Here is a 23,879-nt window from a genome sequence, read left to right as displayed (position 1 = left end):
AAATTGAACTACATATTTTTATTTATACATCGATCAATGCGTTTTTAAATCTTTAGAGAAAACGATTAGTTTGAAAGCTATTTGAATTTCAATTTTGCAAGACTATTTTTTCTATTTTCTTATAAAATTGAAATCTGAATATTTAAGATTTAGTATCTTTTATTGCTTTATCTTCAACCATATAATAAAAGTTTATATTTTAAAATAAATTTAAAATAAAATAAATATAATCACTCATTGTGGTGGATATTATTGTAATTTTTTTATTTAATCTTGTGGATTCAGAATGGCTACAAGGTACAGGTATTAATTTAAAATCTCCATGGGCAGTTGTACGCCTGTTCCAGAATGGGTTCTCCAAAACATTTGTGCTTCAGATGGAGAAATAAAGAATATTATTAATAAACAAGCATTAACGTAACATTGTAATTTAATTATTATAAAAACTAGATTAGATGTAGAAAACTACATATTAAAGTTAGGTATATTACAAAGGGTTGAGTTAAATGATACAAGGGTATGAAAATTATCACTGTTCAAGTTATTGAAAATCTCAACTTATTACTTTTTCATTGCACGAAAATGTATTTCATTTAAAGTACATATCCAGAATTAAACTTTCAAACTCCAGATGTATAAAATAATAGTTTAAGTTTATATATAAAAACGATTGATTAATTTGGCACAATTTGATTTTGTTTCACTATTACAATGCAATTTACCAAGCAAGTAATGCAATCCTCTACAAACTATAACTATAGTATTCTACATACACAATATTCTATGATGCTTCCCCTAAATGTCGACTATTTTGTTTTGTTGCACATAAATTATTAAGTAGGTATAATTTTTAAAAATTTGTTTCAAATTTTGCACTATTTCATTCAGTTAGAAAATCATAATGTCAAAATTATAAGCAAAAAAAATATTTTTTATTTTTGTTTTTTATGTACCATTGTACGAAAATAAAGTGATACAGAAAATGTGAAATCTATTAAATAAAAAATTCACATAAATATAAATATTTGTTCTCTTTGTTTAACGAATAATTTGAAGTAATTTAAACTGTTTTGCAATAGGAACATAAAAGCTATTATTAGACACATTCAGTCTCTTAAATTCCATTATGATCATTACATCGTTTCAATATATTGAGTCATCATTCCTAAACTTCCTGCGGTTACTAAAATTGATTACTAACTATCCTTATATGCTATTAATACGCTCGTAAAAGAGAAGATATGGTGTGGCACATAAAACTTCAATCAAGGATATGCTCTCAACTACATTATCCGAAGTATACAACCACTGATTGGCTTTATTTCCTCGTCTATAACAAACAAAATGCCCAGAATCAACAGGTCCGCGATGTTCTACAATCGCACGCAATTGATACTTATGTTTATCTTGTAGCGTTGTTCGATTAGTAAGTAACATTGTTGCTTCAGGATCGCCCTATCAATTCATATTTCATATTAAATTTGTGACTAGCAAACATATATATTTGATACATTATATTGTATATCATACCCGTGCATTTCGCTTTTTTGTTTCTATAAAAGTATAAGGATCTAAAGTTAGTACTTCAGGAAATTTGACTGGATCATCTCTCTTAATTGGTATTCCTGAAGAGCTCCATGTGGTTCTTGATATATGTAAACATAAACATTTAGGGAGTTTGCCTAGAGTTAAGGTTTTAGTAGCTAAACAACGCATTCCGCATCCGTCACATGAAACGTCTTGAACAATTTCACTGGTTACAAAACGCGTTAATAATTCTTCCAATGTGTGATATGATTTAATATGTGGACCCAAAGGAGGCAAAGGTAAAGAAATTGTTTCAAGTTTGTCATAATGTACTGCAGACTACAAAAGATATTCTTATTTATTTTTTTATAATTAAATATGTTGTATTAAAGTAAAGTAAAATTCTAATTAAAATAAAAGACTAACCTTCCATTTACAGCAACTGCATTGTAATTGACTAGTTAATAAGCCAGAAAATGGATGTACTACTATCGATATTGGTGGAGCAATAGAAAATGACATAGCACATAAGGAGTTCCACGGTTTAAGAGATTCTTTATTTTCCTCAACTCCAACATTTTTTGAAAGTAGTTCTGAAGACCTAGCAAGGATTATACCTGGCTTATTATATGCCATAGGAATACTTGATATGGACGTCGTCGAAGATATTACATGACTGTTGCAATTTCTATCAAAACCATTTGGAATGTTAGGACTTTTGTTAGCTGATACAATATCATTACAAGATACACTTCTAAATGATAAAGGATCACCCAATTTCTTTGTATCTGTTATCATTATTGTACTTTGTGGTAAAGCATCAGACAAACAACCTTTCTGAAATCATTTGTTGTAGATATATTTAACTTGTTATTTAGTCTTTTTACTTTAAAGATTTAAAAATATGTCATATAAATTTGAAAGTTTTCTCAAACTACTTAATATATTATGTAGTATACCAAACAATAATGTATTTTTAACAATTCAATATAACTTTAGTTTGATAACTTTTAGTTTGTAAGCATACCCTATTTCCGTGTTGAATTTCTGCTTGTAATGCACTGAGAACTACATGAAATAACTCATGTACATCCTGATGACCAGGTGCAAATTTCCATTGACTACCAAGTGAAGAAATTATTTCAATTGGTGTTACATCACCATATAAATCTTCCGTATATCCATTGATTTCTAATCCAAAAAAAAATTTATAATATACATTCCATAATAATATATATATTATTTATAGTATTTGAATGAATAAATCTTTAAGTTTAGTAAATTAAATTTAATGAATTAAAAATTCTTACTATAATTTATTTCTTAATAAAATATCAGTCATTATTTTTATAGTAAAGAATTAATAAAATTAAGGACATTTTGTTAAAATTAACAACATACTTTCAAAAACAGATAATGAAGTCGAAATGAAATTAACTTTCCCATTTGCTTCATATTGTTTCTTTAACCATCCAATAAAAATTGGGCAAGCCGCCAAAGCTTGCAAAAGAGAATTCAAGAAGCAAGTGTATCCTAAATTATTGATTCCAATAACTGTTCCTAAAAGGATACATAAATTATAACATATAATATCTTTCTCCTGGACAATTGTAAGAAATTAAATATATTTCGCACTATACCTTTTTTTCGAGGTTTAGGAGATGGACCCCATATAACAAATGCTGCAATGGCTATTGCGAATCCTACACTGGCAAATACAGCAACTTTTTCTACATCCATATTCTTGGAATGTTCGTTGAAATTAGAAATTTCTTGAAAAACTGCAAAAGCTAACCTACACGTTACTTCAGAGAACAAACATATCCATTAACACATATGCATATCTTTCTCAAGTTATTAATCTTTCGTAATACGAATAATTAATTTCTCAGTATTTTCATAGTTCGTTTAAAGTTTATTACAGCAAGTTGTAAGTTGCATTTACGAAAATAATTTAATCATGCTTTGAACAACCTTTACACAATAATAATACAAAGAAATATGATTTATTTATTATATACAAGTTTATGTGTTACTCTCGATTGTATTGATTTGAAATTAATGTCTTCTTCATAAAAAATCACAGTTTTTATAAATCATAAACGATATAATTGTATACACACGATGCTCTGACCAAACATTCATTTGACATCATGAATACACATAATACATATATATGCAAGTAGATATAGATTTTTATGGAGACTATATAAATGTTAACAATAAAAATTTTTGCTAGATTTATAAAAGTAATATTGTATAATAGTTAATAAAGTATTATTATAAGATATTATTAAAGATAAATGAGACAATAAATAATAAAACAGAAAACAAATAATTATATCATATGTATATATATATATGTATAAATGTTTCAAACTATTATGATGACTTTAATTAAAAATAGTGAGATATATGATTCAAAGTATCCTAAACCAACTTTTATAACATTTACGTAAATTTAAGTAACAAGAATTTTTAAATACAATTATTCAAAGTCGATCATCGATATTGCGATTATTCGATGCTTAAAATTGCGCGTACTTCAGGTGAAGTTATTCGTCTTATATTCGTTATTCATTAATCGTTAATTTATTACAAACAAGATAATATGAAGTAAGGAATAGAATTTATTTGATATAATTCATTCAGTAGATAAATCGTTATTCATTATTAAATTCATTATTAAAGTTCATTTGTATATTTTGATATTGTAATTTAGATTACAATATGAATGGTGTGATATACATGAATTTATTTGTATGTACATATACGTTGACGCGTGTGTTGTGTAGTGAGATAAATTAGGCTGAATGCAAAAAAATTGAAAATGTTTTCACGTTTTGACTGCGCAAATATGTGTTGCGCGTGCATGTGAAATTCTTAAGTAAATTTTTAAGAAAATGAACGCCCAGGCGCAAGAACATGGTCATGCTGTTGTTGTGTGGGAGTGGGAAAATCGTCACGGACGTTGGAGACCTTATAGTCCTGCGGTGTCGCAACATCTTGAGAGAGCACATTGTAAAAAATTAACTCGGGTTTTCCTGAATGATGCAGATCCTAGTTTGGATAGGTTTGTATTTAATATATGTAACCAAAGATTCTGATATATCTAAGTCCGCTTGAAAACTTTCTCATTTTTCTACAAATATAAATAAAACATGTTTATGTCAAAGATTGTTTCAGGAAAAGATTATAAAAAACAAAAAGTATAAAGCATAAAAGAAATATAATTTCATTTAGTTTTATATTTCAGGATACTGATAATTGATAATGATAACATAAATAATATATAATATTATTATATTATATATAAATATAATTTTAGTATATAATATAATACATATAATAAACTTTTACCTTTATTTATATACAGAAAAAAACATTTATTTATATACAAAAAAAAATATATTTCTATTGCTTTAAATAGGTATTATATAAATTTAAAAACTAAAACACAATGTAGTGAGGATGGGAATGAAACGCATAATATTAGAAGAAAATTTTATCTTCCAAGTTCTCCAGCTGGTAAAGGTGCTAAATGGGAGTGGGCTGGTGACACAGATGATTGGCATACATATGATATGGAAGTGCAATGTTTGATAGAAGAAGCATGGGCAAGAGTAAGTAAGAACATTATGAAGAAAAATAAAAGTTATAAATTAATCATAATTATAAAAATTTTATTAATTTTTTATTTTAGGGTGATAAAACTATTGATGTATCTAAGACTTATTTAGGTTTTCCTTATATCATAAATTTTTGTAATTTGACTCAAGTTCGTTGTTGCACTGGATATGTAAGATCGATACGACGTATTCAGCAAGCACCTTATCCTTTAGTCAAAGTAGCTTTAGAAGAATTACAAGCTATTTCTGAAATAAAAGCAACATCTGCAATTGTTAAAAATTTAACTACAAAAATCACACATAAAAAGTCATCTACTGGAAATACAAAAAAGAATAATAAAAAGGTAAAAAAGAGCACTTGTTACTAATATTATAAATATGATATTATATTATCATTATATGATGATAATTCTACATATGTTATTAGAGCAAAAGTGGAGATACCGGTCCATCAAACATAGCTCGTGTTATTTTGAGTAATTTTAATATATTTAGTAATAAACATGGAATAGAAAATAATAATTCAATTACAAGTATCGAATCTGGACAAAAAAGAAAAACTTGGGATAGTGCATTGGATGTAGATTCTAGTAGTACAAAAAGTGGACGAAGGCCAAGCGTTGATACAGTTTCTACATATTTGAGTCATGAAAATCCAATAGATTTATTGGACAGCAGTGTAGGAAGTGATGATGCTTTCAAAGATGCCATTTTGAGTAATTTATCATACTTCCTTTAATTTACTTTTACCCTTATCATACTTTCTCATAGTTTTATATAACATATTACATGAATTTACTTTGTTCAGGTGTAGACACTGAATCTGATGTTATTTCCCAATATGTGAAAGTAGTAGAAAGTGATAATTGCGACTCTTGTCCTGTCTGTCTGGGTACGCCAGAGCCACTAACAGTAGAGTTAACTCGCTGTAAACATAGATTACATTTAGCATGTTTGAATGCAATGCTTAGTTGTCAACAACCTCCTATGTATATACAGTGCCCTGTTTGTCGTTTAATTTATGGTGAAAAAAGAGGAAATCAACCTCCTGGAACTATGAATTGGACAAGAATACTCCGAGCACTGCCTGGTTTTCCAAATACAAATACAATTCAGATAACCTATGAGTAAGTAGATTAGGGATTTCGTCCAGCAATTACAGATCGCCCAATATATTTGAGAAGTAACTATTTCATTTAAATAAATGCTCAATTTCAGCATTCCATCAGGAATTCAAGGAAATGAACATCCCAATCCTGGTCAAGCTTATTATGCTGTAGGCTTTCCACGTATATGTTACCTTCCAGATAATAATTTAGGTCGTAGAGTTTTAAGATTGCTACAAATTGCATTTGAACGAAAACTTATATTTACAATCGGACGATCGATAACTACTGGAAGAGAAGATGTAGTAACATGGAATGAAATTCATCATAAGACTGAACTGGGACCATCAACAACTGGTCATGGTTACCCTGATAAAAGTTACCTCGAAAGAACATTAGCTGAACTAGCAGCTCAGGGCGTAACAGATGGGCAATCATCACCTACATTGTACCAGGAATTACAATGAAGTAATAACTTCTATTTAATACATTATATGAGATCAAATTTTACAATTAATATTAAATATTCAGTAGACTTATAATTTAATATAATGCCGTAGATTCCGCACTGTGTGTTCAGTTAATGTCACTTTTTTTTAAAGTAATTAAACGATGCAAAGGTAATAGTATTAAAAATTTATAACTTGTCCAAAGCCAATTTTAGTTTCTTATGTGTAACATAATTGTGATGCACATACACTGCGCAACACGACAGACAATTACGTTATATTCATATTTTTAAGTTTACTTGCTAGTTTATTTCTGTTTCATGTAATGATTCAGAAAAGTAGTAAATATTTATATATAAACATTAGTTTTCCTGTAATGTATTAGAGAAAAGAAATTACACGGATATATGAATATAAATCTCTATAAGAGATAAGTGTATTAAAATACGAATATACGGTTCATATGTATTCTAAAATAAGAAAAATACATATATTTTATATGGAATTGAATTGTGTAAAATTATATTATATTAATAATTATATTAATTATTCATCAAAATTTCGTGACCTTTATAATTATATATTTTTATAATTTACTGCTATTCAATTTTAAATTACTATATGTTAACATTCTTTCAAAGAAACAGATCGTTTTGTATCTTTTTGAGTAGTATACGATAGGTGGCGCGACTTTCAATCCAATAAAATGGCCGAAAATTGATTTTTCTACGCGGACGTGAGTTCTATAAAATTTTTTACATTCAAACACGAATGAACGCCGTATATATTGGGAAACGATAATGTTTTAAAAAAAAAAAAACGAAGATTACATTGTTACGGATCGTGATCAATTGAATATACCTATTACGATAGAATACTAAAACGTGAAGAACTTATATGTTATACTACCTGGCGCAAAGACGTCCGGTAATTTCTAATGTCTTTTTGAAATAAGAATTCGCGCCTAAATGAGTGCTAAAGGCCAATACAATTGCGTTTTGTGTGACTCAAAATTAGAATCCAAGGAAGCTTTGCAGGAGCATTTTAGGTACTAAAAGAAACTATTCTATTTGATATGTTCATAACCAAGCAAGCAATTTCATAAAAGAAAGATATTTTTATACGTACAACCTATTTTTCCATCCTATTCCAATGCACATTCCGAAATAAAAACATTATAATAAATAAAAATATTTTTAAATACGTTAATGATAATATTCAGCTATATTACCGATAGAGTATTGTTCGCGCTATTTTTCCAATTGCTTGCGTTTTCTTTTTTGCTTTCGGTATAAAGGTGTTTTTATTATGATAATAATTATAATAATAACACAAGTTACAATGATGTAATTACAAATAATTATATACAACATAGAATTAAACAAATTTTTACTAACTGTGATGGATTCTATTAGATTATTCATACATTTACTAAAAAGTAACATTTTTCGGAGAAACATTGTATAAATATATATAATTTGCCCTTTGTGTAAATAAAATTTTAATTGGATTGATAGTAAATATTTGGAAAATGTTTTAAATAATTGTTACATTATTTAAAATTTAGCATAGTTATTACTTAATAACTAATAATGTAAGATGAGTCAATAATATATTTTATATGAAAAATATATTTTATTTTGTTAATTATATTTTATATTCACTTCCGTTTTCATCATCTGAAGATTAAAATAATATTTAAGTTTAGAACAATTTTATTATAATAATATTTAAAATTACATTTACTTTAAAATGATATATTTAACTTTAAATTTTGCATTTTCGTTTTTGCAGATTTTAATAGTTTTAGGCCGATAAAATTCATAAATATTTATTTCATTTAAAGATTATCTTGTATTTTATGATCAAATAAATATATAAGCAAAATGTAATACATGAAATATTACTATATTCTATATTTTATTCCATTAAATAGAAATTAAATATATTTCACACATTAGTTTATGACACATTTACTCCTTCATATCATTTTGTTAGTTGTATTGCAAAACGAATGTTAGCAAGTTAGAAAATTAACAGAAACAGTATTATCAAAGAATGTGAAGCTCCTTAAATCTTTTTTTATTATTATAAAAAATGATTTATTAAGTATTTTAAATATTGGCTATATATTGGATTTATATATTTTGTTTAACTATATGTTAGCTATTATGATTTTATTACTAACAATTGAAATTTTATATTCATAAGAGAAAGATTTTTTTTAATAGTGCATTATTATAAGATAAATTTATACATGCATGTAGAAGAGGAAGAGAAATTGTTCAGTTTCCCTAAATTCTAGTATATAATTTTGATATAATATGTCAAACTTTGTTTTGTTCATAGATTTCCTAATAATTCATTGCTAAAAAAAGAAGAAAACAAAATTAAAACAAGTTTTATTGAGTTTGTTATTGAAATGATGTTTTAGAAATAAAAAATTTAATTACATGTGAATATACTGTGTACATAGGAAACATGCCAACAAAGAAATAGATACTCGTGGTAAACCCGTCAAAAGAAGCAAAAACGATGATACCCAATGTGATGTATGTGGTCAAGCATTTGATTCAATTAGTGCAACAATACGACATAGATTTAAAGTCCATCCTAATTCTCCAACAAAATTTTATTGTCATTATTGTGGGATGCAATTTCCTCTAAAAGTATGTTTCTATTTCTACATAATATATGTTTCTTCTTTAATTTTATAAACTACTCATTTTTTATTAGACACACAGAGATAATCATCAAGCATCACATGATTCATCTGAAAGTGAGAGAAAAGAACAACATAAGAAATGTGAAGAATGCGATGTATTGTTTTATAATGAAAAAGCTTTAGATTATCATTATCGTTCTATACATAAAAGGTTGTAAATCTTTTCTGTAATATTTTTTATGATTTTTATTTTTAAATAATTTTTAATTGTATCTAATAATTTAATTTATAGGATGGTACATTTATTTCAACCAATAGCAACACCACCTCCTAGCAATAAAATCAAAGTAAATTCAATGAATGATGCTCTCAGCGTATATTACTGTCATTTGTGTGGTGCTGAATATATTATAAAATTCAATTTGCAGCGACATTTGGAAAGAGCTCATACTCAAGTAAAGCAATATAAATAAATATTAAATAAGCAAATTTTGTTACAGGTGCATTATGTTTAACATTTTACCTTTATAATTAATAGGAAGAAAGAGAAGCTGTTCCAGAAGATTTAATAAAATGTACAGTATGCGCTGCTCTATTTTGCAGTAAAAGAGCATATGAAACGCATAACAGTTATCATCAACCAGATGATTTATATGTAACATCAGAAGAACAAAGATTGCAAACTGTAACTAAAGTAGATCAAGATTTTGATATTAGGCGTGTCGAAGGAGTTGCTGACAAATATGTTCCAAAAACTAATACTACAAAAAGGCCTGCTAAAAATTGGCCAAAGGTATCAATTAAATTTAGTTTTTCCTCAGTCATATATATTGATTGAATTTACCAATACAATTAATGAAATTTATTATTTTATAGCCTAAGAGAATCCAAGAGAATGTAGAAGTAAAACAAAAGGATTATTCTTCTTCAGATGATGAACCTGGTACTACTAATGAATCCAGTGATTCAGAAAGTGATCTTCCATTGAAACAAAGGATTTGCAGCTAACGGAGGTCTCTTATTGTTTATAAAATACTTTTATATTTATATTTTTAACATATTGAAACTATGTTAAAATGATCGTCATTGTAAAATTATCAGATTTTATTCTTTATTTTGACATAAACATAAAATGTGATTATAGATGATAACATCTATATTAATATTTTTTAGATTGATATATATACTTATTTTTTCATTTGTTTAATTTGTCGTTTTAGGATTATTTTGCTTTTCACGATATTAAATTAATAATTATAAATACATATATTATCCGCATTTATGTAGAATGTGTTCATGTTACTATATGAAACATTGATTTGTATATATGTATGTAGTTTGTATATCTTCATAAATATTTGTATATAATTTTATGCATATACATATATATTATAACATATATAACATACTTGATGGAATAAACAGGACAACAATATCAAAACCTACTTAAAAGAAATTGAAATATTATGAAATGATTATTATAAAATAGTATGGATAAATTTCTACTTAAATCATTGTTTTGACAAATTACATGTTTAAAAATTGTAAATAAGTAATATTTTAAATGAGGAAAAAATTTATTTTTAAATGCAAATATAGTGTTTTTTCAGATCATAATGTGTTTACATAAAACGGTTTTAAATTGTACAAAGAAAAAGCTTTTGTTTATTAACAATGATTTTTCGTGTCTATTCAATGAGGAACATAAATAGTTTAGTACTATAGTATGCTCGTGATTGTTCTTATTCAAGCCAGAAAGAAAATTTCCTCTCTGTTCAAGCATGTTCACCTAGAATATCGTTAGGGAAAATTTAGTCGTATAAACTAGTTATTTTTAAGTAATACTATTGGTTATAGTTCCTTCCGTCAAATACGGAAAAGATGCAGTCGCCATTTTACATCGTCGATTTTTACGTCGTGTGTGTGCACTGCAGTTACTTTGCGAGTTGAATTCTTACTACGTGGGCATAAAACATTTAGTGGAGTATTTTTATTAATTTTTAATTGGTAAAAGTTGATAAGAGAATATGGGACGCAAAAAGAAGAAGCAATCAAGACCGTGGTGCTGGTATCCTTTTTTAAAATATCCTTTATTAGAGGATATTTTACGTAACTATATTTTTAGATCATAAATCAAAATTACAATTACATTATTCTTATAATCGTATGAATTTAAGTATTCTAACATTCTACTAATATTTGTATCATATCTTATTGCTAGATCTTAGTTTGAAATTCGAAAGTATCTAATTTATCGTAGAACATTTTTAACCCGCTCAGTAAAAGCCTGTGACGAGTTAAAGTGGCTGAATACGTGAGAAATCGATATTTCGTTAGTAACTATATTTGACTATATCTTTTTCGTAATTATGAAGGTATTTATATATACGAAATATAATAGATTGTTCAATGTCATATTAGTAAAGTATTTGTTGAGAAAAATCTCACAAATGCTCCTTATGATATCTTATTTTGGACGAGTTGCTATATTATTTAGTAAAGTAAAAGAAAAGATATACATTTTTAATTATTACTATGAAATAATGTTCAAATATTTATTTTTATTTTTTAAGAAAATTTGAGTAATAAAAGATTTAAAATTAAAAAGTTATTTTTATATTATTTCGATTATGTTCATCCCATCAAATACAATAAAAAGAATTAATTTAAAAATCAACATTTATATACATATATTTTATTATATATTACTGTGTTATGTTTGATACATTTCTGGAAGATTATATGTAATAATTATCTATCTATCTATCTATATATATAAATATCTTTTTTAATCATTGAAACAAAATTTGGATTTGAAGCTAACTATAATGAATTAACAGTGTTAATTACATTGTTCATTTTTTATATATCCTATATACAATCCTATGTTATATCTTGTTTAAAGAGAATTAACCTTCTAAGATGTTATTATAAAAGTACAAAAAAAATTATTTCTTGATCTTCATTGAATTATTAAATTAAATTGGAGGATTATATGAGAAATAATAAAATTTATAGCTTCATAAATAACTCATATTTACTACATAATTCCATACAAATTAAGTTATTGAAGACTTAAAAATATATCAATCCAAATTTTTTTTCATTTTATTACTATGTAGCATTTAATTAATACTAATGTCAGACATGCGCATATGTTTAAACACATGGCAAATTATATTTTTATTGTTATAAATTATTACATTTGTATCAATCTTATAGATGAATTAAAAATGGTTGATATAAAAATATGCAATAGATATGTATTTTGAATACATCTATGTTAATTATCCAGGTTATTGAGTGATATCTTTTTATTTTTATACTTTCATATTGTACTTAACCAATTTATTAAGGTATTGTAATAGAGAATTTGAAGATGAAAAGATTCTTATACAACACCAGAAAGCAAAACATTTCAAATGCCACATATGTCATAAGAAGCTTTATACGGGACCAGGACTTAGTATACATTGTATGCAGGTAATATTATTGCTATATAATACATGAATATATTGTTATATAATTTAAAAATTTGAAGTACATAGATACCAAAAGATTACAATATTGTCCCAATTTTTTAGGTACATAAAGAAGCGATAGACAAGGTACCTAATTCTTTGCCGAATCGAAGCAATATTGAAATAGAAATTTATGGTATGGAAGGCATACCACCAAACGATGCAAAAGAACATGAAAGACAGAGGAATGGAGGTAGACCTGGTTCACCAAGTTCTGGTGAAGATGAACCAGTTCGAAAAAAAGCAAAACCAGAAGGTTTATTAGGTTCTGCACCAGGAGCAATGCCTACAGGTTCCAACATGATGCCAGGTGTAATGCCAGGTATGGCAGCTCATCCTGGTATGCCACCAATGGGATCGTTCCCACCACCCATGCATCATATGATGGGACCTATGGGTCCTGTAGGTCCACCTTTCATGGGTCCTGGGTATGTATAACTTATTTTTTTTAAACCAGACAACGCGAAAGAAGAGTTAAATATCTGATATTAATTTAATACAAGTTAGGTAAATACAATCTAAAGTTTTTAAATTCATATATATATATATATATATATGAATATATATATATATATTAATATATATATATATATTAATATAATATAAATTAATATATATATATATATATATATATATTAATAGAAGAAGTATGGAAATAATAGGATAAAGCAATAAATTTTTTCTTTTTTTTTATAGTATGATGCCTGGAATGCCAGGTATGCCTCCAGGTATACAACCACCAGTATCTGGTGCATCCATACCACCAACACGACCATTATTTCCAAGTGCTGCAGCTGTTTCAACAACTGCATCTACATCTGTGACTTCGCCTTTGGGTACAGATTTTAAACCAATTACGTCAGTGGCTGGTGGATCTATAGGACCTGTGAAGCCAACATTCCCTGCATATAGTAATACAGATAGTAGTACCACTACTAACAATAATATTGGTAGTGATCAAAAAGTAAATCTTATAGCCACTACTAGTGCTGCCATTAAAATTATTCATCCGCCAGAAGATCTCAGCCTAGTATGTTGACTATTTTTATTACTCATATGTTAATAGTAAATATAGAAAGCGAAAACAAAAATTATGTGTTATAGGAGGAAATTAGAGCAAGACTTCCAAAATACCAGCGGCGACAAACGCAAGAAACTCGAACTGTGCAAACTGCTGATGCCAATCAGCAAGCTGCTGCATTACAACAGCAGCAGCAGCAGCAACAACAGCAGCAACAGCAACAACAAGCTGCTGTTGCTAATGCAGCTGCTGCATTTCAGGATCAGCAACAGCGACAACAAGCGGCATTAAATGCACTTCAGCAGCAACAGCAGAGATTTCAGCGACCTCCACAAGCAGTAATGGTTCCTGCATCTGCAGCAATGCCTGTTAGTTCTGTTGCACTGATGGCACCGCTTATGCGGCCCACTATGACCCTAGCTGCACCTGCTCTGATTCATGGAGGTAACATGATGCGACCGCCCCCCATGGGCCTACCACCAGGTAAGTCTCTATAATTTTAAATACTCATCTCTATTTCAACGAGAGCACCTCATCGATATTCATTAATCTACGTAAATATTATCAAATTTGTACCAAATTATTTTTGTGTCCCTTCCAGTATCATATTTAGAATTATTTGAGATGTATTGAGTAATTGTCCAATGCAATTTTATTGCACTACATTAAGTGAAGTTAAGATAAAAAATTATTTCTTTTTCCATAATAGTTTTTAACAAATTAATATTTCTTCAACACTTCGATATTTACTTCTTTCAAAAATGGTATGGAACCATATTTAAAGTATTTAAGGTAAAACATATTAATGTGTAAATATCTATGTATAGATGCAATAGGATTAACATATCAAGAGTACCTAATGCATTGCATATACATCTTATGGAATACATATATATATATACAATATATATTCTTAGTCACAAATATATAGCAGATTTTACTAAACAGCTTAAGCCAATAACTTTCTTGTTTGTGCTATAAAATGGTCATATTAGCACTAATATAGGAAACACTAAATGTTTTTTAATTAATGGTATAAGACAATAAATTTTCATTCAGACAATAAATTTGCCCAAAAGCTGGAGGTTGCATTTAGTAAACATATAGATAGATCATTAAGACAAAATGTTTTCCTCTGACATGCAGTATAATATACCTTTGCACATCATCCATTACTATGCAGCCCTTACCCTCTGTTCCCAAGAAAAAATTAAACTTGCCCAACGGTTAAGAATGTGTTATAGATGAATGAGAGTCACAGAAGACAAAAATAGTGTTGGGGAAGGGGGTCAATTTTTATCAGGTATATAAAAAATATATTAAACACAAGAACATTAAAGGAAAAAAGAGGAGAAATTAAATATGATCGTTCTGATATTAGCATGTTTAGAATTCATCCGTATGCCAAAATCAACGACAGAGTGTCTTGTACGTTTATGTTTTAACGGTGCGTTTGCAGGGCGCCCAGTCACTCCTTGGTGAGTGTTGAACGAACCCAGTCTGGTTACTAAAACCGTGTATTATACAAACGCAACAAGGTTGGTCCTTAGCAATTAGCATGCAGTGAACTGGCATATCTATCTATTTATTTATCTGTGTATACATATATATATGTATACACACACAGATATATATATAATATATATGATATATACTCATATTCACATATATATAATATATATGTATTATCTATTTCTCTTTATATATATCTATATATACATCATTATATTTTTTATTATTCTTATTAATTAATATTATTATTGTTATTATTATTGTCATCATTGTCACATTAATATATCTATATATATATTTCTGTATATTTATATTATTGTCACTGGGCAGGTGGGTCGAGCGGCCAACGATATTGCATCTGTTCTGATTCCTTCAACGCCGGACAGCAACACTTTAATTTTGGACACACGACTATTTGGACGTGAAATGCCTCTTCTTGAAACTAGTGTACTCGGTATCAGAAGCACGATCACACTAGATTTATGGTTAAAAGCAGGCATATGTGTATAATATACATACATATACATATGCCTGCTTTTCAACTACGATAGAGAAATACGCGTTATATATATACATATATATTCATCGATCGGTAAAAGCAATGTGAAATTAATTCGATTTTCGGCCGCTCGGCTGGTTCATCGTACATACAATTTTTTTTTCTTTTCTGTTCCACTAGCTTCATTATTCACTATCTCGACTTAACCATATTCTTCTTAGGACTCACTTGCCATTATCTCGCCAACCGTGTTTTATCATCCTACCTTCTCATGTTTATATATGAAATCCTGGTGTTGTGATATAGTAGTGAAAAAACCGCTTTTTGGGCACGGTACTGACAGTCGTTCGAAGTTGTTATTCTAAGTAAAAGATAAGGAAAACAAGAAAGGGGGAAAAAGCAGAAAAAACAAAAAGCTGATGCATAATTTTGATGATAACTATTCCTTCCTTCTTTATATTTCTTCAAGGGCTTCAAATTTTTTTAGTTTCAGATTAAAAGTAAAATATGAATTGCTACTTCGATGGTTCTATATTATTTATTATTATATCAGCATTGTTGATATCAACAAATTTGTTCTTCTATATCGTTTTTCACAAAAACTTCTCTTACCTTTTTAAACAAATTTTTTAGATGAAATATATATGAAGTATATTACAACAAAAAAAGACGAAGGAAGGGATCATTTGTTATTGTCACTGTTTTTGTTGTTGTTGCGTGTATTATAATAGAAAAGAGACGCAACAAGAACGAACGTAATGTATCTCCCTCACACCATAGCCTACCTTTTGTGTCACACAGATGATCTTAGATATTCGAAGTCAAGTTACAGTAAGTAAATAATTTCACGTTATCCAATATATACAAAAGTATAACTCGTACATAAACCTAAATGCAGCTGTTTCTTATACGTATATCAAATGATAGACGATGATGAGACAGTCTAATTTAATTGACGAATAAGGGGATTTCAATTTTTTCGGAGTTATATCACGTAAGAGTGAATACTGTTGATTAGAATGAAATTATAAGCAAAACAAATTTCTGAAAAATATAAATTTGAATTTGAATAATACAAAAAGGCTTATTATGTACAGGGTGTCTACGAAATATACAAAAAAATGTAAGAACGTTTTTTTATTGTTCCTTTTTCGTAGATTATGATGTATATAATAAATTTTTCGTTTAAAGTTATTTGGAGCTCGTTTTGCATTTTTTAAATGGACCGCCATATGCCATACGATAAAAGAGCAAAAGTCAAATTCAAAACGCTTTCATGTGGTTTTGAATCAATGGAAAGTCACAATGGAGATGATATTGTAGAAACGGACAAGTTTGACTTTTTATTTACTTTGTTTCTGCGAAAGAATAACTATTTGTTGTGACATATTTGCACACGCACCCTTAATTCGACTCTTCATATTTTTCGTGTATCCACAATATATTCTCACAAAAAAATCTAAGGTATTAAGCCCGGTCATCTCGCAGGCCAATTATTGTGTTCTATTACATCCAGTCCACAGCTTGGGAACTTGTGTAGCTAGATTCATAATTTTAAAGCGATGCGAATGTAACGAGTGTTGTCACAACAGATTGGAAATTATTGTAAAAATTTTTGGACCAGTTTATAGTTACTTCGCTTTCGCTTAAAGTAAACGATTTTCCACGTGTTAGAATAAATGTATCCAACATAAATAGTTGCTTTTCGTTTTCAAACATAATACTGCTGTATTTAATAAGTGATGTGCAAATTTTGAACGTACAATGCAAACAAAGGGAGTGAAAGATGAAAAAAAACTCTATCCTTGTCTGTTCCAACATTTTTTCTATTACAACCTTACATTCATTCAAGATCATTTGAAAGTAGCGTTTTGAATTCATTGTGTTTTACTCTTTTATCATATGAAAACAGAAGTATGACATCCCATTTAAAAAATGCAAAATGTCCTTAAAATAATTTTGAAAATTTTAAACGAAAACTTGTTTATTTAAATCGTCATAACCCATGTGAAAAACAATACAAAAAATTTACATCTTTTCATGTCATCTACCGTTTGGCTGTTATTTCAAATGGCAGAGATTTGTAGTCACCCTATATATATATATAAAATATACAAAGTAAAATATACAACATGCATTCACATTATTACAATTCTTTGAAATTAATAAAAGTTATACTTAAAATTACTGTAGAAAAGAAAAATTATCGTTTAATATCTATTTTATCATCCTGTATTTATTCGTAGATGCTTTTTTATCATATCTAGTGGCTGAAAGTTCGGCTGGCAGCCGAGCGATTCGCTTAAATTATGAAAACTGTAATCGTCAAGTGAAACTTCTCGTTTATGGTGTGAGGTTTTACGTGGTATCACTTTTAGGATTTTGTTGTGACTTGTATTGCATATGCGGCACATTGCATGCTGAGCTCGATTCCTCATATAGTTTGACCATTTGCATTGATAAAATGTTAGATAGACGTAGGTGTGCTGCAAATAATAAACCCTTCTGGGTATATAATGTAGTTCTAGAAAACTTGAGACTATATGATTTGATCATTTTGCAAAAGAGTACGTGTCGGACAAATACAAGTTAATTCAAGGACAATACCACTTGGTATTTTGAACTCTCTTTCTGTTTGTTTTACCTTGGGTTCTATTTTAAAAATTTGTCTAACAATTTAACCTAAATTTGAATTTATCGTCGAAATCTTTTGATTTATTAAGAAATTTGTTTGCGAATGTTGTGCGACGAAGTGCTATCGACCGGCTGTCAGACAACTTTCCGTCCAGAAGGATAACAATTCTTCTAGATTAATTCAAAATGCATTGAAAGAAATAAGATTAGAACGTATCTTAATTTATATATATATATATATATATATATATATATATATATATATATATATATATATATATATATATAATTTTTATTGAAAAAAGATAACGTTAATAAATCGATGGTTAAATTTGAAAGTATCTTTTACAAATTTCGTAACTATCTTGCGAGATATACTTTTCTACCGAATGACGAGGCGCGATCTCTAAAAAGAAATCTCTAGAAATAAATATAAAATTTTAACCGAATTTGAGAAAGAAGATGGAGTATAAAGAGAGGAGAAGAATGTGTGCGTTCGTAACATACGCGCATGCGCGTGTGCTTACGCATAGATACACAGACTCACATGTAATTTCATTTTATTTATATTTGACGAGTATTCTCCCAACGTAAGTATCATAAGAAGATTTTTACAGATTGTTGAAAACCTGTGATATAAGAGATGTAAAAAAAAGGAATAGCAGAGAGAAATGATAGAATTATCAGGGATATATGAAATTGACGATGAAATTGTCGTTTACAGGAATGATTGGAGCTTTGCCGCCAGGAGCGATGCATCCGGCATTCGCAGCTCCAATGGGGTTTCCTGGTGCACCAATGTTAGCTCCGATGATGCATCCACGCTTCAGATGATCACCTCCTATGGACGGGCCCACTCCGCCATTGCACTTCGTGCTCTGGGCCCGCCCCTAAATTTTATTAGGGTCCGGACCTGACTGAGAAGAAGAGACAAGCACGCGTAAAACACGTTAGCTCACGTGGGCACACTTCGTTGATCGGCCGCGGCTGCACTTGACGCATCCCCTCCTACGAAGTTTACACGAAGTTAGCAAAATCTTTGTTTTTTTTTCTAATATCATTATAAACCACATCACGTCAGTGCCTGAGAGGGTTTACCAGGTGCAGTGGAAACGGTCAGTCGTTCTTTTTCCAGACTTTCTCTGCCAGTAAAAAGTTATCAAATAACAAACCTTTTTAACTTTTATACATGGTACGTGGTCGTGCGCGTGATATCTGCGCAACGTCGTAATTTCTTCCCGAAGGAGTTTAAAATCTCAGGTGAGCAACGACATCTACTCTTTTTTTCTATAATGAAAATAATTTTGTTGTTTGTCTAGAAGGTATCAAATGTTGATCCTTCGGATTACCCTTTTTATGGATACTTGTTGTTACATTATCTGAGTACCTGGTATTGAAATTGTAGTTATTGAAAAGGATGGGGTGGTATAATGTTGTTAATGGCTGTATGAGCACGAAAGCTTCTGCGTAGAAAACTCGTACGCTACTAATACAGAAACTTTATCGTTGCGAAGTCACGTATAAGGAATTTTACGTTGCTCATCGCGATCGCGATACGCGATACGCGATTGTGAAATCAGTTTTGGAAGGTGTGTAGGCTTTCAGCTGATTCGTCTAAGTAGAACGAACTTATATAAGAATTTCGGCAGTCTTTTTATTTTACGGTAGACCGTTTCCACGCGCTGTTTCTCAGCCTCTGCACCAGTGTTCTCTTGGAGAGACGCGATCGCGGAAAGGTGGCGTTTCACACTGCAGCTGAGAAAGCGGGGGAGACAGAGAGAAAGTGAGAAAGAGAGTGCGCGCGCGTGTGTGTATGCGTGTGAGAGGGAGAGAGGGGGAGAGAAAGAGAGAGAGAGAAAGAGAGGAGAGATTGCTTGACTCAAATATTTCAATCCATTTTTTTTTTTTAACCAAAATCCAATTTTATCCGTTTTACTAAGTGTGTATTATGTACATATATGTACATATATGTATATGTATGTAAACACACACACACACACACACACACACACACACACACACACACACACACACACACACACACACACACACACACACACACGCACACACACACACGCACGCACGCACGCACACACATACACAAACCGTGTGCAGCTCTTGATTTCTATATGCTTTGTAACACATCAATCGTCTTATTTGATTTCCGTGTTTCAAGAATATTAGAAGATACAAGCCGCAGTGTGAATATTCTGTCGCCTCAGGTTAGTTTATCACAACTTTTATTTTGTTAACGCCCCAGATCGAATCGATTTACTTTTTCGATATAAGTTCATTCATATATTCTTTGTTTACATTTTTTTATGATGTCTTTATTTGTTTCTTTTGTGTTCTTTTACTTATAATAGTGAATTTTCATAAGATATTTTATTTTCACGTGAAGAATATGTAGATTTTCGTAATATTTGGCAACATATGCATATATGTGCGTATGCCACTGTATCATCTAGCTTGCATATTTTAAATATTTCCATTGTTATTAACTACATGAAAAATATTTATATACTAGATTGACCGAGATGAGGGAGCAACTATAACTATAAAATTTTGTTTAAAATCTTTTTCTCGAGATTTCAAAGAATTATTAGTATTTTTTTGAAACACTGCTATATCTTTTTACTTGTATATTTGTAAAAGATACAAGTGAAAGAAAGAAAGATACAAGTGAAATGAAAAGATACAAGTTGATTTAGGTACTGAATAATATCGAAAGAATAACATTTTAAAATCAGTTGCATTTCTATCGTAATATTTAAATAAAAATAATAACTTAAAAAAATAATTTATTTCTAATATGAAAAACTATTTTTTTCTAATGTGAAAAATGCACAAAACTAATAGTTGTTTTAAGTATGTGTACCTTGATATCTTAAAATAGCAAAAAGCAAAAATTTATTTAAATATTTATAATTAAATTAATTTTATTTATAAATTAAAATTTATTAAAATATTTATTTGTTTCAAAATAATATGTAATTCAGAAATTAATAGTTGAAATCTTGGTAGATTGGGTTTAAACAAAGGTTGTTGCAATATTTGTTTGTGCAAACCAGAAATCTGAATTGTTTCCTCAGAGAATCAGCAAAGATAGAAGCAAATATTTTAAGAATCTACGCGGTTAACTTTTTATATTTTTATATCTAGATATCTATCTCTACACATTTTTACACATTTTTACACATTTTTACACATTTTTGAACAAAATTCAATCATCTTTTATGGTTTTATTTTTGATTTATTAAATCATTTCTTATACCTAACGAGTTATTTTCTCTTATCTTTTTGTAATAGTTGTTACAGAAGTAGAAATTAAAATTAAAATGAATTCTTGTTTACATACTTTAATGTTAATTAAACAAATAATTTTACCTTGTTGTTTAAATAATGTGTAATTCTATCTGGAAACTTTAGATAAATTCATTTATTGTCATCTTTTACAAAAATAACGTATAATTTAATATTTTATTACTTAAATCTTCTCCCTTTCAAGAAGCGAAAAATATGATGAAATTATATATTTCGAATCCGTGGTAATAAAATCAATTTTTTCTTTCCGGTTTATATTTCATTATTTTATTTGTTAACATACATAGAAACAGTATACTGTTTCCATATTACAGAAAATATTTTTGATTCTTCTTTATAAAGTCCTGACTAAATTTTTTACTGAAATAAAGTTCGACGATTTGATGATATTGCTTTTAAATTGTTCCGTTATAGAAATCCGAAATTGATTATATGAATTGAATTACGAGATATGATCGAAGAAACCGTACTAAGATATTATCACATTGTGACGTTTGCATGTTGAGAAGAAAACGAAATGATAAAAAGTTGATCGTTATTCAGATGTAAAATATTTGCTTCTGTCATTTTGGTTTCATTTAGAATAGACTTATTATAAGTGACTGGCTAACATATTCATGACGTAACTTGTAGTTAGCAAGTAATATTACGGGATGATTATCTCTCGAAGTTTGTGCAATTTAAATTATGATAATGTTTAAATTATGATTGTAATTTGTTGGTCCTGACAAGAAGTAGAAGTGATCGATTCGATCTGTGAAGCCCTCTTCCTTTGCAAGGAACGTGTTGGCAACACATGAGTGAGTGGTAAGTACAGAGGGTGCTCAGGAAAACCGATATCAGCTCTCTCTACACTCGACTCACACCGGTTTTTCTTTACTTTACCCTAAGTCAAATTACCGATGTTCCGATCGTCGAGTATTTATAGTTGTTTCGACATTGTTATTTATACATATGTGTATAGAAACAGTGATTTCAGTGATTCAGCAGGTATATATATTAGTAATCAAAAATATTAGCATTGAGTTTCGTTCTAAACAACAAACTCTCTACGATCGGATAAGACTCGATTCATCGGAAAAATTCCTATTTTCTCTCTTTGTCTCTTCCACATTATTATTACTACTACTATTATTATTATTATTATTATTATTATTACTATTATTTCTTTATTTTCTCTTTTATCATTTTATTGTTTCTTCAGGGTGTCTATTGATAGGAAAACGAAACCATCTTTATGCAAAACTATTGTAGATATATTTAAGTTAGTATATTACAATCTTAATAACGATTACTTGCGATATGATTATGAGACGAGAAAAAGGAAAAATATGTTATTTGTGGAATTAGATAGTACCGTAGGTTGGCGGTGATTGGATCTTTATTTACGAAGATTTTAATCGCCACAGCTTGAACTTTTTATACGTTTCATGCTTTCAGAGAAACGGAAATCGGGCACGTAAACGTATTACGAAAGTGTGGCGAAGACGGTGCAAGAGGAGGCTGCAAACTAAAGCCATGGGGGAGATATTTTCTCCTTACTGTATGTTGACGATAATAGAGATTATGAATTATTGTACAAAGTTAATTGTAATTCAGTTGGTTTAACTGTGAAAATACGAATTCGTCTAAATCACTTTTTTCACTTCCTAAAGGTTCATCACCTCAGTAGGCACCCTGTTTGTCTATTCTTTCTCTCGACTTCTATCATTACTTCGAGAAAAATTATGAAACAGCATACCGCGCCGTACAACACGTGTACGTACCTAAAACAACTACGCATCGTTATGAATATACTTCATTTTCAGGGGTTGTCTTTCCGAATCGTGTCTTTCCGCTCTGCTGTCGTTTCATCGGAATCAGAGGTGATCTACCGTGTCTACTTTTAACAGGCCGATAGAATTCAGTGCTGCGGAAACACTCCCAGCCTCGAAAATCGTTTCACGTCTCTCGAGGCTGTTCAACTACGGCCAGACATTGTTTCTTTTATTT

The 23,879-nt window shown here is 29.2% G+C and overlaps 4 protein-coding genes across 13 annotated transcripts; 3 read left to right on the top strand and 1 right to left on the bottom strand.

The window, feature by feature from the left end:
• Positions 1–1,016: 1,016 nt before the first annotated feature.
• LOC117238166 (ubiquitin carboxyl-terminal hydrolase 30 homolog) lies at positions 1,017–3,699 on the bottom strand. Its single transcript, XM_033502833.1, has 6 exons — positions 3,168–3,699; positions 2,929–3,087; positions 2,555–2,718; positions 1,954–2,364; positions 1,531–1,866; positions 1,017–1,455 (listed from the first exon to the last, which is right to left on the bottom strand). Exons 1-6 carry the CDS (start codon positions 3,265–3,267, stop codon positions 1,207–1,209), a joined length of 1,419 nt encoding a protein of 472 aa, XP_033358724.1. The 5' UTR covers positions 3,268–3,699; the 3' UTR covers positions 1,017–1,206.
• Positions 3,700–4,080: 381 nt separating this feature from the next.
• On the top strand, positions 4,081–7,089 carry LOC117238183 (protein deltex). Of its 2 annotated transcripts, XM_033502865.1 has the most exons (7): positions 4,081–4,600; positions 4,958–5,150; positions 5,231–5,500; positions 5,584–5,872; positions 5,965–6,283; positions 6,375–6,730; positions 6,823–7,089. In XM_033502865.1, the coding sequence occupies exons 1-6, from the start codon at positions 4,431–4,433 to the stop codon at positions 6,727–6,729; spliced, it is 1,596 nt and encodes a 531-aa protein (XP_033358756.1). In that variant the 5' UTR covers positions 4,081–4,430; the 3' UTR covers position 6,730; positions 6,823–7,089. The 2 variants fall into 2 exon arrangements, with proteins under 2 accessions (XP_033358756.1, XP_033358755.1); XM_033502864.1 differs by having other exon boundaries at positions 6,375–7,089.
• Positions 7,090–7,297: 208 nt separating this feature from the next.
• LOC117238184 (zinc finger protein 549-like) lies at positions 7,298–10,554 on the top strand. Its single transcript, XM_033502867.1, has 6 exons — positions 7,298–7,759; positions 9,188–9,380; positions 9,448–9,587; positions 9,669–9,831; positions 9,915–10,169; positions 10,253–10,554. The coding sequence occupies exons 1-6, from the start codon at positions 7,680–7,682 to the stop codon at positions 10,382–10,384; spliced, it is 963 nt and encodes a 320-aa protein (XP_033358758.1). The 5' UTR covers positions 7,298–7,679; the 3' UTR covers positions 10,385–10,554.
• A 684-nt stretch (positions 10,555–11,238) lies between these two features.
• Positions 11,239–23,873, top strand: LOC117238169 (BUB3-interacting and GLEBS motif-containing protein ZNF207). 9 transcript variants are annotated; one of them, XR_004494135.1, is made up of 8 exons: positions 11,240–11,444; positions 12,733–12,859; positions 12,961–13,325; positions 13,594–13,927; positions 14,002–14,401; positions 19,288–19,589; positions 23,328–23,430; positions 23,696–23,873. XR_004494135.1 is itself a non-coding variant. In XM_033502837.1 (6 exons), exons 1-6 carry the CDS (start codon positions 11,404–11,406, stop codon positions 15,853–15,855), a joined length of 1,362 nt encoding a protein of 453 aa, XP_033358728.1. In that variant the 5' UTR covers positions 11,239–11,403; the 3' UTR covers positions 15,856–16,232. The 9 variants fall into 9 exon arrangements, 2 of the variants coding, with proteins under 2 accessions (XP_033358728.1, XP_033358727.1); XR_004494134.1 differs by having other exon boundaries at positions 23,543–23,873; XR_004494138.1 differs by lacking the exons at positions 23,328–23,430; positions 23,696–23,873 and adding an exon at positions 15,378–15,456 and having other exon boundaries at positions 11,239–11,444; positions 19,288–19,409.
• Positions 23,874–23,879: the final 6 nt, after the last annotated feature.

Source organism: Bombus vosnesenskii, unplaced genomic scaffold, assembly GCF_011952255.1.
Source record: "Bombus vosnesenskii isolate JDL3184/JDL3185 unplaced genomic scaffold, Bvos_JDL3184-5_v1.1 scf7180000013444, whole genome shotgun sequence".
NCBI lineage: Eukaryota > Metazoa > Arthropoda > Insecta > Hymenoptera > Apidae > Bombus > Bombus vosnesenskii.
Note: the sequence above shows the minus strand (reverse complement) of the source record. Positions and strands in the feature narration are given on the sequence as shown.